Here is a 14,891-nt window from a genome sequence, read left to right as displayed (position 1 = left end):
AAGGTGGGGTTGGTCAGATATACCATCGGTGCCCCTGTGGTCCTGAGCATATTTTCCCTATGTAAAAAAATATTGTTAAAAGACTGGCATCCTGCATATTTAGAATGCTTCCACCTTTAAAGATAAATGAGTTGTCCCTCAATTTTAACATGCACACGTGTTACGCCGAGTGTCGCATTTAATGGCCAACCTTATTGTTTAGGGAGGATCCCAGCGGATTCACAAGATTAATGTGTAAAGGCAGGTGCACCATATTAAATGGGGATCAGATAATGCATTCGGTTTTCCTTTCCCTTTCCCTGCTGTTCTGTTCCCTTTGTCTCTCTGGTTCTTACCGAATATTTTTCACAGCAACCGATTTGCAGTTTGCGCAGACGTTTGATGGACGACCTGTACCTTTCGCCACTGCTGGGGACTGCTACAGTGCAGCCAAGTGCCCACAGGTATCTCCACAACAATATTTCTCAAACCATGATTCCATTTGTTATATTCTAGCGTTATATGAATTGCTCTTGATCGGAACAGTCACTCTCCAGCCGCTGCCCCTCCAAATCTAGCACTTCCCTTTGTCAGCATGGCAGGCATTGGTTTTGTATAGTCACGTTGCACCCTTTAACCACAAAGGATTGTCAGGACAGCAGACAATTGGAACCATAATTTACTGTTCAAACAACATGAACATTAAAAAGGACAAAGAGATTAAACATTAGAGAGACAGAAAAGAAGAAGAAGAGTTTGGATTTGATATCCCACCTTTCACTCCCTTTAAGGAGTCTCAAAGCAGCTAACATTCTCCTTTGCCTTCCTCCCCCACAACAAACACTCTGTGAGGTGAGTGGGGCTGAGAGACTTCAGAGAAGTGTGACTAGCCCAAGGTCACCCAGCAGCTGCATGTGGAGGAGCGGAGACGCAAACCCGGTTCACCAGAATACGAGACTACCGCTCTTAACCACTACACCACACTGGCTCTCTTCCAAAAGAGACACTAGTGTAAAAACACATGCCTAGAGAGCTGTTGTTGGCAACCATCTCTCTTGGGAGACGGTTGAAGGAGGGGGAAGTCAGACCGCTGGAAGGTTGCAGCACCTGCTGTGACTATAGAGAGCGATATGGGAGTGACATGTTTTGTTGCAGCCGGAACAGATGAAGGTGTTTGGTTGTGCTGCTGCAGATGCACCATGGCATTTTTTCTTTCTACTGTATGCTTCTTCCAGTGGTCATTCCTCCTTTGGTCTCCGCTATGGATACACAACCTGACTGTCTGTCTCCAGGCACTGCTGTCGTCTGCGAGGGATTCCCTCATGGCGGGGTTGACGTTGTCATGTCACTTCATGTCATGTTTGCAGACATCTTTGTAACGCAGAGTTGGTCTGCCAACAGGCCTGCTGTCTGAAGCCAGCTCCCCGTAGAGCACGGGCAAATAAAAAAAGGTCTTCTCTGGTATCTGAAAAGATATCAAAATCAGTTGCTAGGTAAACCTTTATAGGGTGTAACTCTAAAGACTGGCCACAGAGAAAACCCTGCTTTTGGCCCTACCCCTGCCCTTCAGCTCAGATGCCAGGGAAACTGAGAAAAGGGTGATGGAGGACGATTTTGAGGATCTCTGGGGAGGTGTGTGTGGGAGCAAGCGGTCCTTGAGGCACAGTGGTCCTAAGCCATTTAGTTGTACGTGTGATTACATTGTTTCCTAAAGATATCGAGAGTCTCCTGCACAAAGACCCATTTCTTTTGTTGCAAGTGTGGGGAGGGGAACCAAGGACAATTGGCCTTCCAGTGAGCAAACAAGAGTGTGGCAGATGTTACACTTTATTTATTTTTTAAATCGAATTTCCCCCATCCAGGTTAAAAAAAGGGGGGGGGGGAATGATGTCTCTTCAAAAGTGGAAAGTTGACTTTCTCCGGTGAGCAGCAGAGATTACTAGGGAAAGGGCAAGGATGCCCTCAGCTGGCGATCTGCAGCAAAAACAGCCTTTCCTCAGGAAGCTGCAGAGGGGAAGAAATGCTTAATCTCACTCCTGCTGTGATTTGTACAGTATGTGCTAATCGCTATGAGGGCTTGGAACAATTGAAAACATTGCCGGGGAGATCTTGTTAGAAGAATGACACAATGGCTTGTTGTTGCAGGGCGGGGTTGCAGGGTTGTGGCAGTGGAGAACAGCACCGTTCAGAATTAGGTTTTCTTTCTTTTTCTTCGTTTCAGCGAATTTTATTACATAGCTGTCATTTCAGACCTGATGCATATCCTTTTCCATTTTCAAGGGCCGCTTTAGCATCAACCTCTCTGGAACCGGCCTGTCCGTGACACAAACGTCAAAATGGCTTTCCCAAGGGAATTATGCGGTTTCTGAAATTATAAAATCACCAGTAAGGAAAATCTTTTAACTTGCAGCTAATTGTGACATCGTACCTGTTAGCCTATCAAATCATATTGTAATGTACCTTTGTAAATTGTGCCTTGTACATATGGGGCGGTGGGGGGGGGGAGTTTAAAATAACCTCTTGAATTCTAATGTGAAGCATAAGAACTGTGAAGCATGGTCTGTAATTGGTGGGTTTAGAGCCACAGACTGGAGTAAATTCAACTTGATCTGTATTATTGCAATTAATTAGTGGGTCTGCTTAACCGTGAAGCTAAAAACACTGAGCACAGTGGTGCAGACACTTCTTTAATTAGTTGTCTGAGTCCTCAGGAAGCATGCAGTTGGGAGCCTGCTCTAACAGTGCTACTGAGCATAATAAAGTACCAAAGAGATTACTTTCCAGTGCCTGCGGTTCTTCGCCTCCCTCCTCCTATTCTTGTGGATCCAGGTACAACAATAGCACCGTAAAGCCTCTATTTAGCATCGGTTATGTGTTAGTATGTTTGCCACATCTGTGGCACTTTTCAGCACACAAAATGCAATAATTATAAAGGGGGGGAAGTCCTTACAATGCCCACTGGACAAGGGTAGGCTGAGGGGGTTTCTCCTTCCCCAAACCCACCCAGCGAATGCTATCGATAAGCAGGAAGTTGGGAACCACAAGGCAGTTCATACGGCCTCTTGTCAAAACAAGGACCTTCATTTTTCCAGAATACCAAACTGGCCTTCGTACATCATGCTGTTGTTTAGTCGTTTAGTCGTGTCTGACTCTTCGTGACCCCATGGACCAGAGCACGCCAGGCACTCCTGTCTTCCACTGCCTCCCGCAGTTTGGTCAAACTCATGCTGGTAGCTTCGAGAACACTGTCCAACCATCTCGTCCTCTGTCGTCCCCTTCTCTTTGTGCCCTCCATCTTTCCCAACATCAGGGTCTTTTCCAAGGAGTCTTCTCTTCTCACAAGGTGGCCAAAGTATTGGAGCCTCAGCTTCAGGATCTGTCCTTCCAGTGAGCACTCAGGGCTGATTTCCTTCAGAATGGATAGGTTTGATCTTCTTGCAGTCCATGGGACTCTCAAGAGTCTCCTCCAGCACCATAATTCAAAAGCATCAATTCTTCGGCAATCAGCCTTCTTGATGGTCCAGCTCTCACTTCCATACATCACTAGTGGGAAAACCATAGCTTTTACTATACGGACCTTTGTTGGCAAGGTGATGTCTCTACTTTTTAAGATGCTGTCTAGGTTTGTTTGTACCTCATACCTAGGGCCATTTCAAACACATCAAACCGATTAATGCAAATACTGGGCTTGATATTTTCAAGAATCAAATGGGTTTGCCACACGCTAGCAGACTCCATACAGAGTCCCAGGCATGCAAGACCGCAGAAGACGGAATGGCTCAGAGAACGTATGTGTCTACCTTGCCATTAGTGGCTGGCTGCACTGTGCTGGCATCTGAACCAAGAGAGCTGTTGGCCCGTTTGAGCCATTTGCCATCTCAGCTGCCGTAATTAAAATGGCAAAAGACAAGTGAAAAATAAAAGACGTTAGGCTCATCTGGAAAGGGACAGCACAGAGAGGGACCTTTCGACGGGAAATCTGAAGCAACCGAGATGAGTGCTGAGCACAAAGACCGAGGGAGTCCCGAATGACCAAATTAAAGCAGAACCTAAGAGGCAATCGATGTAGGGCACATCACGTTACCTGGCTCACCTGTGAGGCACAGCTCTTGAAGCGTAGGTGGCAGGAGAATCTGAGAGCAAAGATGCTCTTAGGAGGTGGTAGCAGCATCAACAGATCAATAGTATCAAGCGCAGAAGCTTCAGACACCACAGCGTAACAACAACAAAAAGGCTTGGAAAGTCGTCCATTGAGCTTGGTCGTGCTTTGATATATTTTGCTGCTTCTGAGTGTAAAACCATACGAAGGTAGAATAAGCTATCAGCCACACAACGGGGTGCGGAACGCTTTGCTGTGGTTTTATGTATGCTAGCATAGATTACGCTGGCCAGAATTTCATATCCGCTGAACTGCAGAAGGGAGAGGCTGTGTTACTTTGTATATATTAGAATTTCATTAATATTCACAATATTTTAAAATGTTGGCACGGGGATCAGTTTAGGATGGGCTGGCGGTTTTTCTTGCATGTCCTTTTCAGTGTCAGGTAATTGCTTCCCACCCTTCTCATTGCAAAATAAACACGTCTTTTAAAAGCAGATATTCCCCACGTTGTGCATGTGTTGGGGAAATACCAGTAACCAATACCCTGTGGGTTCAGCCTGGGCGGCCAGTTAGAGCCTGACTCCAGTTGTCAATCAAGCAGGATGTTTGTTTAGCCATTTCAAGGGCAGTGTGACTCAACCTTAAGCAAAAAGTCGTTGAGGGTTGGCACACCAAGTACGAAAATAGCACAAGCATTTATACACTTAAAATCAAAGGGGGAGTTAGGACCACATATGGCAGTACTTCCTTCTATTAGCTTCTGTTGGTTTAACCACATGGCAAAGCAACTTTCCCTCCTTCCTTTGTCCTCAGCAGTTATAAGCAATAGCTCCTGCATACGTGTTGTTCCAGCCTTCTGTCATGGTTCTCTTGCAAACACAATGTTCACGTTCCAACCTTCGCTTGCTCAGCCTTTCTCACACACATTTCAGTTTTTACCGTATTTTTTGCTCTATAAGACTCACTTTTTCCCTCCTAAAAAGTAAGGGGAAATGTGTGTGCGTCTTATGGAGCGAATGCAGGCTGCACAGCTATCCCAGAAGTCAGAACAGCAAGAGGGATTGCTGCTTTCACATTCAGAATATTTTTTTTCTTGTTTTCCTCCTCCAAAAACTAGGTGCGTCTTGTGGTCTGGTGCATCTTATAGAGCGAAAAATATGGTAGTTGTATTTCTATTTTTTAACACAGGCTTACTCAAAAGTAAGTTCCATTGTCTCTAAAAGGGCTTGCTTCCCAATTAATGTGTTTACGGTCACAGTTCTAGTATCTTACTTGATACAGATTTTGGTTGCTTTCTCCTGAGATCTGCTTTGTGATTTCACTTACAGGATGGTACCAAAGTAATAGGGAAATGTGGCGGCTACTGCGGAAAGTGTACTCCATCATCTGGAACTGGCCTCGACGTACAAGTGTTGTAGCAATGGTAAGTTCAGATTTGTGCATTTTACTATAAAGCCCTACATTTGAATAGCAGTGGTAGTAACCTGACACCAAATCAGGTAAACATTTATTTCAAGTGAAACTTCGTTCCACGTATTCAGGCTTTGCATCATAACCCCACAGCTCAAAACTATGGTGCACTGAGCGAGCAGCTAAGCTTTAGGCAGTTGGGTATAACGATCCCAACTGATTCAAGCTTAATGACATAATTGAACTTAGCACAGCGGGATAGCAACCACCAGCTATCGCATTGCCCACATAGGAGGGATGCGGAATGCAATTTTCTCTGCATTGTTGGAGAGAGGAAATTCAGTAGGTTAGCAACACCACAGTACAGTACCCTGGGAACTGAAAAGAAAGCTGGTACAACCCTGTGTTTTCCCCCTTCTCCAATGCTGGGACCTCGCTTTAGCTTTAATTATAGTGTGTCCATTGCTAATTTAGCCCTCAGCATGTGCAGAAAGTAGTACCACTGAATTCCTTTCATGCAACAGCTGTTGGGCTTCTTCATGACGCAGCCAGGTGGAAATAGTACCAGACATGAGATTGCAGCCATTCCCGCCATCTTGGCAGCTCCCAAAGTTTGCACCGAGCTTGTGGGAATGGCTGCCAGTCACCTGAATATTACGCATTGCTGGGGCCGGTTGGACTAGGTGACCCTCGGGATCCCTTCCAACTCTGCAGCTCTTGTGTGCAGCCCATGGAGAATAATCAGCATTACAGAGCCCAAGCGAAATGGCACAACGGTGATTTGGTAACATCAGGGCTTACGCTTGAGGACATTACTGTTCAAATGGAAATCAAAAGCACCTGGCCCTGATTCAGCTGTGCAACAAAGAGTAGAGGGAAACAGTGAGCCCTGTTCATATTCCTTGCTGTGCAGATATCTGCCTCTGTGAAGGGCTGGGTTGCGCTTTTCTTTTAAATGCATTAATAGTGCTGAAAGTAGAGATGAGAACTCTCCATTATGCTTTTAATTCCCAGGGTTTCTGATTGCCGGGAGCTGAAGCAAGACAGATGAAGGACAATGAAGCAATACCTCTGCCTTCCTTTTTGTACTTCTTCCTCTGTGCGTGTGTGTGTGTGTGTGTGTGTGTGCACATCCAAATATGTGTGTGTGTGTACCTGTGTGTGCAAGTGTGTGCGTATGTGTGTATATATATATATTGTATATTCTTAATGTTGTAAAGTATAATATTTATGTCTCGAATTATTTATTTTTGATTTAATATTTTTGTACGTAAAATGTTTATATTAAGGCTGCTTATCCTGTGTGTTTTTTAATTTTTTAAAAAAATCTTGCAGTCACACCACTGCATTTTACGTACTCTACATTATATGTAGCATTATGACAAAAGTGATACTTTTACTGTCACTGTACTCAATTGTTTACTTTCAATCAGTAATTTCTCTTCCTGTTACAGGCTGCACTGATATTTGCAAGGTGCTAAACGGTTTGCATTGGGGTATTTTTGGCATTTTTTTCTTATGAGCAAAAGAATACAATGATGATTGCGATTATTATTTTTTTAACTCACAAGGCAATCAGCGCTACACAGGGACTCAGTGAACACACATTATGATGCAATGGTTTTATCAATAATTGTTTCTTAGGTGTGTTTTTTTAATGGCATGTGACCTCTTTTGGCCAGTGCCAACAGCTACTGGTTTGGTGCTAACATGGTAATATTTATTAGTATCCTGTAGGCTTTAAAAGCTGAATCCCATACCATACGATATAGCCATGGAGAACGAGTAAGTACTATAGGGAAAATTGAGGGTGTGTTCAAATATTTAATCTGAGGCAGCATTTAATAAAACAACCTGTTCTAGGGAATCCTAGTATTCTCAGTCCTTCAAAAAGAGCTCCTTCCCCAAAGGAAAGATAAATAACATTTGACTGCCACTATTAAGCTTGCGTTGTGCATCCACAGGAGACTACTTGTGTAATTCTAGGGTGTACTTGCAGTTTGGATGGGGCAACAGGCCCTAGTCCTGTGACCAGCACCCCATTGTGAACTGTCTGTACGCCCTTCCTTTGTCCTGGGATCCTGTGGCAGACACAGTGGTATAGAAACAGATCTCTCCTCAAGTGGAGGAGGCCATCAAGACTGGGAAATGTCCTGTCTTCCAGGCCTCAGGTGTGATCACCTTGCATTCTTCTGGATGAGTTTCATCCCCAGTTGACTTCCTGCATCATAACTGAGAGGCAGGCTCCATTGAGGCTCCAGGAATTTGAACAAGAACCAAGAAAGAAATCTACAGATGGGGAAAGAAGCAGCAGCACCAAAGATGATTACAAACAAGTAGCCAAAGCTTGTAGGGAGAATGTCAGGAAGGCTAAACCTCAGAAGGAACTTGACCTTGTGACAGATGTTAAAAATAGTTAAAGGGGGTTATTTTTTGCTCTGTTTGGGGCAAAAGGAAGAATAAGGGAGTGGTAGATCAGCTGAGTAGAGAAGATGGAGCAATGTTAGCGAGTGAAAGAGAAGGCAGAGATGTCCACCCCCAACTTGGCTTCACCTTCTCCCACAAAGAAACCTGGAGAAAGTAGATCAGTCTTTGAATTTTTGAAGCACTGTGACATAGATGATCGAGCAGATTTGTATTCTGTTCCTCCAGATGGTAGGACCTGAACCAGTGGGTTCAAATTGCAGCAAAAACAGTTCCTGTTCATCCTGGCCCAGCATATTGAGGGACACTTTGGAAAGATACAGGCTACAGCTTCTCAGGCCTCCCCCCTATCCCATGCCCTTCTGCAGTAAAGATGCCCACCCCAATCCACTCATGCACAAGGGAGAGCAGAAGCTAGGTGGGGAAACGCTGCTGAGATGGGGCCTGACTGCCATCTAGGCTACAGGATCTCTTATGCAGCAGACCAAAGACTCTCCTGCAAGAGGATATGGTGAGGATAGCAATGCCTGGCCGAAGCCTCCAATATTGCTCCCATGGAGCAAAAGAGTAGAGATGTTTGCCAGCTGGTCTGCTCCCCGTGATGGAGTGTCACGCCCTGGCAGACAATGGAAGGTGCCTTTTCCTAATCGTAGCAGAAGGAGAAGGCCTCCATTGCCAAATTGATGAGGTGGCTTAAGGTCACAGTCAACTGCTGTCTTGGTCAAGCTCATACCAGAAGCAGGGGCTGCAGATCACTATTTCCCTCAGTTACAGGGGTGAGTGCTACACCTGCAGCCAGTCCAGGCTAAGGCCTAAGGCATAGGGAGTGTTGCAGAAAAAACTGAAATGGTTGCTGCATGGGATCAGTGTTAGGTTAATCCCACACATCATAGTTGAAGCCGAATAATTAACCCTGGGTTTGGTTCCCAAAATGAAACCTGTTTTCTTTTTAGTGAGTGTTTCAAGGTTTGGGAAATGAACGTACTTCTAAAAAAATGTTGATTATCAAGAACCCCAGTACTCCCTGAAAGCGTAACACACATTTCAAATGTGTACATAGAAATTCTTTTTTTTTTTTTTATGGTATCAGAATTTGATGTTTTTTATGCAGAGTGAACTGTGTGTTTCCTCTTCCGTGTCAGAAATTCAGTTTTAGCCAATTTCTTTTGGAAACCAAATTATCTTGACTCCAGTCAAACTCTATTCGTGCCTCACTAGTAGCATGCCAGAACAAATGATTCATATTCCCACCCCTGTCAAAAGGAGAACCCAGCACTAATGAGTATAGATGGGGTCTTACAGGTGGATAATATGGATTCATATATGCCTCTGTATGCATGCTATGGCTGTTTCTATGGAAGGTTTCTTGGATCTTGGATTTTCTAGCTGTCAAATTGGGGGTGGGAAATGCCCTCCTATTCTCAAAATTTTAAGTTTACATGTAGAAATAAAGATGCCTTTCATTTGTTAGTTTTAAATCATGCAGAATATAATTTCCACTCTAGATAAAGCCATCTGTTCAGTTCAGTTGGTGGCATAGGAATGGGGAAAATTATTGGATTTCTCTCCAGAAATAGGACGGTGGTTGCCCCCAAATCAAACTCTTAGCAAGGCTCAAGCATGGTATCCCGTTGGCAGAACAAAACAGGCATCATATGTTGAGAAGGTGCCTTCCAAAATGTGCTTTGTTATCTGCAAAATTAACATCTCCCCCCCCCCTTCTTTTTTACTAATTTTACACATCCCCCTTTTTGGCTTCATGGTGCCCCACGATGGTCACTAGTTGTTGTGCACAATTGCTTCCACACAGTCACAGTTGGATCAAGGCCAGTGTGCGGACAACTCATGTGGAAGATCCATAGCTGTCAACTTTTCCCTTTTCTTGCAACGGATCCTATTCGGGAATTTCCTATTTCGGGAATAAGGGAATTTCCCTTTAAAAAAGGGAAACGTTGACAGCTACGAGAAGACCTTGGGGACAGTTTCATGTCTCCTCTGAAACGGCTCTTGGGTAGCAACAGTAGCATAAAACTGCCCTTAGGAGAATTGCCGTCTGTCTAAGTAAATAATATTGAGCACAAGGCAGTTTTGTATGTTCACTCCGCTGATCTAAACTTCCAACTAAATGTTTTTGCTTTCTGCTGTTCAGATGAAGGAGGCTGCACTTCATTTAGCTCCACAGGTAGTAAAACTATTCTCTGCATAATTCATCTTAGCATAAGTCTCGCAAGAACTGAATAAATCCATATCTCAGGCAAGCTAAGCTCTTCAGATACATGGGTTTTTTTTATTGTTTTAACGAATGCATGGTGGTAATGTTTGTGTACTACTTTGAGAAAATGCCAAAAATACCATTTCAAAGTACATTCTAGGAAAACCATGAGTAGTTTAAAGGAGTAGTGATTTTTTTTTAAGCCCACCACTTATCCTTAAAGATCTTCTTTCTATAGGGAAAAGGGGAAATTGCACTATAAGCATTAGGACAGAAACAATGGTGCTTAATTGATATTTAGAAAATTGCAATCTGCTTTTTATTTTCAGTAATGAAGTGACTGAGTATTTATACAAAGAAATATTATTAAGGGGGGGGAATCTATACATTCCTTTATACTATGTAGTATCATAATGGCTATCAACAACAGTGCAAAGAGGAAGCCTTAAAATTATAAAATGAAAGGAAACTGTTGATAGATACTAATTTGTAGTGTGCCTGATGGGGTTTGTTTGTTTGTTTTGCAAAAGGAGGACCACTGAATGATTAGACACTTCCTGTAAAGTAAATATATAATTATTTTTCTCTTGTTGTACCAATGCCATTTTTTAAAATGAAAATAACTTTTGCAAGCACTTTCGTTATTTTGCTTCCTTTCTACCTTTTCTGTTCCTTCTTTCGTTTGGACTATCGGAAAGAAAACAAAAATTGTGTTTTTAAGTTTGTGTGGTCTTCCTTTGTTCACCAGCATCATCCGTAATCGCTTGCGTGGTATCCTAGAGACAAAACACACTGCACACATGGGATTAATAACATGGGTCTTTTTAAAGAATACTGTTAGATCTTGCAATGGCTGTATTCGTTCCTGAGGAAGCGAAAGAAGATCAGGCGACACTGGGTGACGCGAGCAGACTTTTCAGGAGAAGATTCAGGGCTGGCATCAGAGGTGGCTATAGCTGGGCACCTGCCCAGCTATCAATGTTCCAATAGGAAATCCCCACAAATCTCTGGAGCCGCCTGGTCAAATGCTTCCAGACCTCTTTGGCCCTTGAGACTCTTCTAGGCCATGAGCTGCTCCATGTTCTCTTTTGGAACATGTCATTGAATTGTAATAACGTCTCCGGCTTGCCTGGATAAAAAGCTGGTGGGTACGTATCTGACTTTAGCACAGCTGGAATCTTAATTTGCATCTGTTGCTCCACCTACTTTTGCCTTACCCTGCCTCCATGTGCCCATTAGAAATTGCAGCCCACAAGCTGATATACGTTGTCAATCCTTAGAAGCTTTTTGGGTCTGTGTTTCTGTTTTGTCGCTGACAGTAGTGGCCGGTATGGTTGGGCAGAGTTGCAGTGTTACCGTTCCGACACCATTGTTAATGCAGTGTACCAGGGCAGCACTGGTATGCGCAGGATGGCTGAGGTCAAGGCTGCATAGACTCACCTGCAGGAGCATTGGATAGGCACTGTCTGTGCATCTGCACAGCCCCAAATTCACCACTGGCTTGCCTCAGCACCATCAATGTAAGCTGCAGCAATGCTGGTGTCTGGAGGGCCGCTCTGCACTAGCTCTTCCTGGTCACTGAGACGTTCCCCCATTGTCCAAAGTAGATGTTCCTCATATCCCTTCTCTGGAGACCACACCTTTGGAAATGGGTGTACCACACTCAAAGGGATCCAATTAACAGTGGCTGTGGTTATTTCTAGAGCTATCCTAAGGGTGGGACGCGGGTGGCGCTGTGGGTTAATCCACAGAGCCTAGGACTTGCCGATCAGAAGGTCGGCGGTTCGAATCCCCACGACGGGGTGAGCTCCCGTTGCTCAGTCCCTGCTCCTGCCAACCTAGCAGTTCGAAAGCATGTCAAAGTGCTAGTAGATAAATAGGTACCGCTCCGGCGGGAAGGTGAACGGTGTTTCCGTGTGCTGCTCTGGTTCGCCAGAAGCGGCTTAGTCATGCTGGCCACATGACCCAGAAGCTGTACGCCAGCTCCCTTGGCCAGTAAAACGAGATGAGCGCCACAACCCCAGAGTCAGTCACGACTGGACCTAATGGTCAGGGGTCCCTTTACTATCCTAAGGGTATCTGCAAGCTTGGGCGTTTCTAGCAGATCCTTCCCCCTTTTGAACAGCAAGTCCCCCATGCAATGCCACAAACCACTTTTGAGAACAAAAGAAGAGCTTTCTTGGGCATGCAGAACAAATGGTTCCATCTGTTGGACCCAGGCTTACGTGTTCCAAATGATTTGGGCGCTTCAAAAAACCACATGCAACCCACATTATGAAGTTCTTTTATTTTTCAGATGTTGTAACGATTTTCTGCTTGAATAAAGTCCATTATTTTCTTTCTTAGTTTGGAAGCCTGGTCTTCCATTCACCATCAGTTTAAACCAGAAGGAATAACATAGACCACAAGATTTCCATTCATTCATTCATCTTTATTTGACAAAGCCTTGGTGCCAGAGCAAAACCACTAGGGTGGTCAAGTGCAAAGGCAGACAAGGCTTCTGCAAAAGGGGGAAAGGTCACAACCTTGCCACACAGTAGGGGAAACCTGTACATGCTGCAAGTCCTATCTTCTACACTAGTCATGTAGAGGAGGCAGAATACAGGGGGTCGCAGCTCCAGGACTTTTTTCAGTGATGCCTTCTGCTGGAGCATGAGGGAAATTGGCAGATCCCCCTTTGCAAGCGAATGAAGTGATAGGCTTTCGAGTTCTTCAATATACCTTGGAAGTCGAACAGAATCTGTTCCGGAAGTCCGTTTGACTTCCAAAACGTTTGAAACCCAAATCACAGCTTCTGATTGGTTGCAGGAAGCTCCTGCAGCCAATTGGAAGCCATGGAAGCCCCATCGGATGTTCGGGTTCCAAAAGAACATTCGCAAACTGGAACAATCACTTCTGGGTTTGCGGCGTTTGGGAGCCAAAACGTCCAAGTTCCAGGGAGTTTGACAACCAAGGTACGACTGTATATAATTATCATCATAATCATTTATTAAATTTGTATACCACCTTTCATCCAAAGATCACAGGGCAATTTACAATAGAAAAATACAAAATGAGAACAACATACATCATAAAACCAAAGCAAACCAATAACCCCTCTCTCACACACATTTAAAAGGCCACTGTGTGAGAGAGAAAGAGAGTGCAATCTGAGTGGTAATATCTCTGCAAAATTGTTTGCATTTCAATTTGAAAACTTCAATTTAAAATCACAAACCAATGTGGAGAAGTAAACATAAGAATAGAAAAAGGAAGCTGAGAAACTGAAAGAAACCAAAATGGATGGATTCGCTGATCACTACTTGCAAATGAAAATTTACCACTACACAACTTCCATAATACCTCCATAATAGGAAATTCCAAAGCAAGCTGTCTTGGGGGAACAAAACCTGAAACTGGGGTTGCAGAGAGCTGATAGATACTGGAGCCAAGCAATAAGGAAAGGAGTATCCAGCAGAAACATTTGCAAAGTATGATGATAATAATCACTGGAGAAATTCAAAGCGGGGCAGTTTAAAAGAAATCAGTCAAAGGAAAATAAAAAGTTTTGGCAAATGCTTCACACATTTCGGCTGGAATGCAGAAACGATTACGATTTTCCACGTACAGCTTTATAAAGGAAGTTAATGAGATGAATGTAAAAATAGCCTTCCCAACCCCCCCAAATTCTGGAACCCGCAAATGGCCTTTCTGGTCAATTTCCTGCAACACATGGATCAACTATTTCCTGCTCCCGTCCCCTCATCTCCCGTTATGAACCTCCACGGTGTTTATTGGCCGGGCTGAATGTGTTCAGGGATGGGTAATCCCAATGATCATAATAAATCAGGGCAAGAAAAGCAAGGCAACCGCAGCCACAAGTCCCTGGATGTTCTCGCAGCAATCCCTGACTCCTGGATAACCTCCTTGGCTGTTTCCTCAGCACACTGTCACGGTTTCGCTCTCTTTCAAGTTAGTTAGCGTCTCTGTTAACCTTTCCTGATATATCCCTTCGGCGATAGCAAAGCGTCTGGAGGCGGGTGATGTATTGGCGATAATGCCAAGTGTGTGAACTTTGTATTCTGCAAATTGCTTAAATGCACTGAAGACATTAAGCACGTGCCTTGAGGAATTGCATTTAATCAGCTGAAGATTAGACCTACCTTATGGTCAGGAGATGTATGTTGTGATAAGCCTGCTTCTCGGGGGAAATGGAGATGCGTTCGTGAAAGGTGGTGCTCATTATTCATCACTCACCCCCTCCCCTTCCCCTGTATCTTTCTTGCGATCAAAACTTAGAATATAACCTCCTCGCGGGCAGAAACCTATGTGTGGGAGAGAGATGTGCTTGTGAAATCAAGAAAAGAAAAACCCCAAAGTCTGCTGTTCCGATAATGGGTGCATAAGTCAATAAATTGCTACTGCCTGCAAAAAAAAAATGCCACTTATAGAATTGGAAGAGCCATCTAGTCCAACCCCCTGCGGTACAGGAACTTCAACTAAAGTATCCAAGACTTCTCTTACTTCCTTCAAATCCCTCCTCAAAAGTAATCTTTTCCATGAAACTTTTGGCTTTATACATGCACACAGACACACCCACCCTGTTCTCATGTGCTAGTATAGAGAGCAACAGTGTGGTCCCGTGTGTGTGCATGCATGAGTGAGTGGGTGTGCAATGCCATGCTCAGATTTCTCCCTATTAACATTTAGGGATCTTCCTCTGCCTGCTTCACCCCATACAGCACACATCGGTGCACACCATCCTCAGCAGTAGAAAGAAACCTC

At 44.1% G+C, this 14,891-nt stretch overlaps 1 protein-coding gene and 1 long non-coding RNA gene across 9 annotated transcripts in view; one reads left to right on the top strand and one right to left on the bottom strand.

Annotated features, from left to right (window-relative positions):
• ADAMTS9 (ADAM metallopeptidase with thrombospondin type 1 motif 9) overlaps window positions 1-10,762 on the top strand; it is a 141,070-nt gene extending 130,308 nt beyond the window's left edge. For all 6 annotated transcript variants that reach the window (XM_083600285.1, XM_083600284.1, XM_083600283.1 and 3 more), the window contains 4 exons: window positions 352-443; window positions 2,260-2,364; window positions 5,410-5,504; window positions 6,506-10,762. In XM_083600285.1, coding sequence (XP_083456411.1) covers window positions 352-443; window positions 2,260-2,364; window positions 5,410-5,499 — 287 coding nt within the window. In that variant the 3' untranslated portion in view covers window positions 5,500-5,504; window positions 6,506-10,762. The remainder of the gene's footprint in view (window positions 1-351; window positions 444-2,259; window positions 2,365-5,409; window positions 5,505-6,505) is intronic.
• The window catches only part of LOC310757396, a 48,596-nt gene extending 33,819 nt beyond the window's left edge, over window positions 1-14,777 (bottom strand). For all 3 annotated transcript variants that reach the window (XR_014545149.1, XR_014545150.1, XR_014545151.1), the window contains exons 1-2: window positions 14,707-14,777; window positions 14,270-14,431 (exon numbers count right to left, since the gene is read on the bottom strand). This is a non-coding gene — a long non-coding RNA (uncharacterized lncRNA). The remainder of the gene's footprint in view (window positions 1-14,269; window positions 14,432-14,706) is intronic.
• Window positions 14,778-14,891: the final 114 nt, after the last annotated feature.

This window comes from Podarcis filfolensis (genome assembly GCF_964270895.1).
Source record: "Podarcis filfolensis genome assembly, chromosome: 2".
Lineage (NCBI taxonomy): Eukaryota > Metazoa > Chordata > Lepidosauria > Squamata > Lacertidae > Podarcis > Podarcis filfolensis.
Note: the sequence above shows the minus strand (reverse complement) of the source record. Positions and strands in the feature narration are given on the sequence as shown.